General features: G+C 37.4%; 1 protein-coding gene across 1 annotated transcript in view; it reads left to right on the top strand.

Moving 5' to 3' along the window:
* The window catches only part of LOC108554077 (mitochondrial import receptor subunit TOM40 homolog 1), a 3,828-nt gene extending 3,220 nt beyond the window's left edge, over positions 1–608 (top strand). Inside the window, exon 7 of the mRNA XM_017909217.1 lies at positions 410–608. Within this exon, the coding sequence (XP_017764706.1) occupies positions 410–549 (140 nt within the window). The 3' untranslated portion in view covers positions 550–608. The remainder of the gene's footprint in view (positions 1–409) is intronic.
* The last annotated feature ends 2,644 nt before the right edge of the window (positions 609–3,252 follow it).

The following is a 3,252-nucleotide window of genomic DNA, read 5'->3' as shown; positions in this document are numbered from 1 at the left end:
GGTGGTGGTAGTGGTAGTGGTGGTAGTAGTAGTAGTAGTAATAGTAATAGTAATAGTAATAGTAATAGTAATAGTAATAGTAATAGTGGCATCCAGATTGTTCATTTTATCGTTCATTCTATAGCTCAGTCTATCGTTTATTCGATCGATTATTTTATTGTTCATTCTATAGTTTATTCTATAGTTGATTCTATACTTGATTCTATACTTGATTCTATACTTGATTCTACACTTGAATCCATCGTTGATTGTATCGTTCATTCTGCTTTTACATTAGATTTATTTATTTTTTCTCATTCATGCGTTTGTCTATCTTTCGATTTACCGGTTCATTTACTCGTTGATCATTTATCGTTTAATGTTGCAAGCGCCTTAACATAGTCGTGTAATATTTTTATTTTTATTATAGGATGCGTAGATACAAATTGGACAGTGGGTGCTGTTCTGGAAAAGAAATTACAGCCGCTGCCATTTACATTTGCGTTAAGTGGTATGCTAAATCATAGTAAACCGCAATTTAAATTGGGTTGCGGATTGATAATTGGTTAAGGGTAAGACGTAGACAAGTACGAGTCGCGTACATAATTTAGCTAAATGCCGGAGGAAAAGAAAATAACGAAGTATCACAATTTTTGTGGTGGATACTACTATTGAAGAGAAAGTTGTAACTAATATCAGCGACGGCCAAACTGATTCCCTTCTATTTGTTGTGATTACCTCATCTGCTCATCATCGTGTTTATAAGATCGTTTTGTTTATTTTTTATTAAAGAAACAGCATATCAACAGGGTTTCCCAATTGTGTATGTTTCTTTACTTTAAGGCATGCAGTTTTTATTGTTCTCTTTACGCATAGTTAGTCGATTAACAATTTAAATAATAAAATCGTAGCGGCAGTGGAAAGGTGTAAATTTTCTGCGAGATAAAGAATGCGATGCATTCGAATTGTTTTATTGATCGTTGATATGGCTGTTTTTCGAATAATCGAAACAGAGTATAGAAACTCGCGTGTTTCGATAATGTAGACGTAAGAGCGTTATTACACTTTAACGTGTGTGCGGAAATAACATAAGTATTCTATTGCGAGTGATTGCGACACCATTAATTCGAAGGATGATAGAAAATAATGATAGTTGAGAGTAAGAAGGAGTACATGGAACGAAGAATCCGATTGGAATCGAACAGAATCACAAACAGTAAAATAAAGTTTATCCCACACGAATAAATTCTATTCGGTGTTGTTTATATTAGTCGAAACCCGTATTATTTTTTAAAGAAGATATATTTTCACGGTTGTTTCTTCTGTAAACTTATCGCGTGGTTGTTTAATTTTTGTTAGTCGAAATATAATATTCGTACGGTGATTGACGAAGGGTAAGTAGAGAGGAAATGTAAGCAAGAAGAAAGAGAACGGTATATAAGCATCGCGTTTAAGCACGAGCTCCGTAGAAATATCGACTTAAATACCGACGGCTATTATCAATTGATTACGATACACTTTGTTCTTGCTTTGTCGTGCTTACGTATACCGATGCAAATACGTTTGGAAAAATAAAGTAGCACGCGCGCGCGCGCGCGTATCGTTTAACGATATTGACCTTTGACTGGCTCTCTAATCGGCCATCTTTATTTTAAGCTAATAACACGACTGGTTCTTGCATTAAATAAAAATAAAAGAAAGAAAAAGTAGAAGTAGGAATAGAAGTAGAGGTAGAAATAGAAGTGGAAGAAGAAGAATGAAAATAAGGAGAATAAGGAGAATAAGGATAGAGAAGAAAAGGAAAGAGGGAAAAGGGTAGCGTGATATAGTGGTAATATGGTTGGATAGCTCAACAGTTGGATAATGAGAATAAGCGACAGCGTATACGCATATGGATATAGGAATTTGTATAAGATGGAAAAAGAATTTGGAGCGAAATTTAAAGAAGCTTAGCGTGGTTATACTCGCGTGGCGAAGCGTTGGCAAAGTTAAGTTAAACGTGTGTGCAAGTTAGAGCTCGCACGGAGGTGTTGATTGTTTCTCGACGAATACGATAAACGATCAGCAGAAAAGTTGTTGAGAGACGTTGGCAAGAGGAGTTAGGACCGTATAAGTACGCGTGCTGGGTGTAACAAAGAGAATAGGCATCTTGGAAATTCGGAGCGAATTCATTTGATTTTTAAAGAGATTCGATTACTGGAAAAACTGGTAAAACTTTTTTTTCATTTTGTTTAATATCTTTTAGATGGATAAATAACGAGGAATTTAGACGCTTAATTATCAACTACGAACGAAACGTGGAATGTTTTTCGTTAACGAGAGAAAGAAGAGGTTAACAAGGAATCTAGTCTGCCTGATTAGAGATTCGGTATAGGCACGATGGTGTACGGTAAAGAGGAGATGAACTGAATCAGTATTTCGATATGCACGTGCAATCGATCGGTTGATCTCGTTAAAGAGGAATGAATGAACGTGGTTGTCCTCGAGTTGGGATACGCGTTATTTCCGGTAGCTCGGTATCCTTGCGACGCAGCAAAGCAACAGACTTAATCGGTTAGGCGGAGTTATAGATGGCAGCACGACGAAGCACGTTTGAGAAAAGAATAAGGGATCTCGGTCTCTAGGCGTTTACGCGTGTAACAGGCGAAATAAACACGTTCGATGAAAATTCGTGGAATTAACTAACTATAACTGTAGAAACGTACAAACGCGCACAGGTTGTAAAGGATGGTTAGAGCGTGGATGAGCATGAATCATTTGGATAAACAATCGACATGGAAGTTTTCACGATGCGATCGCGCGGTGTGTTGTCGGTGTTGGTCATGTTCCGATCAAACACTCGTTGGAGAGGTATTTTCAGGACTACGGCTAATTTGTTTTTATTACGTTTGAGTCATTGGTGTAAGATTCATAGGGTGTAAACGGCTTATCGGCGGATAATCGTTGCCGACAATGGTTGTCGATACCGGGGCTGTTTTGCGAATCTTGGAAAGAGTGAGCAGCGACAGGAGTGTGTATCATCGTGTTTGTAGAAGGAAAACGTGTTTGCGCGTTAGAAATTTATGTAGCGAACGGCATTGCGTGGCTGGTTTAAAGCGGAATTGAAGAGAAAAAGGAGAATATCGATTTCGATTTCCATCTCGATTTCGATCTCGGAGTATAATTTTCGTGGAAATTCTAATTGTCGAAAGATTAGGAATCAGTGAGACGTACAACTTGTTTGTAAAGATACGTATAGACATCGGGTGGAATAAATATCAAGTGGAAAGATAT

The sequence above is a fragment of the Eufriesea mexicana genome, unplaced genomic scaffold (assembly GCF_001483705.2).
Source record: "Eufriesea mexicana isolate 0111107269 unplaced genomic scaffold, ASM148370v2 scaffold16629, whole genome shotgun sequence".
In the NCBI taxonomy this organism is placed as follows: Eukaryota; Metazoa; Arthropoda; class Insecta; order Hymenoptera; family Apidae; genus Eufriesea; species Eufriesea mexicana.
This window is presented reverse-complemented; position numbering and strand designations above follow the sequence as displayed.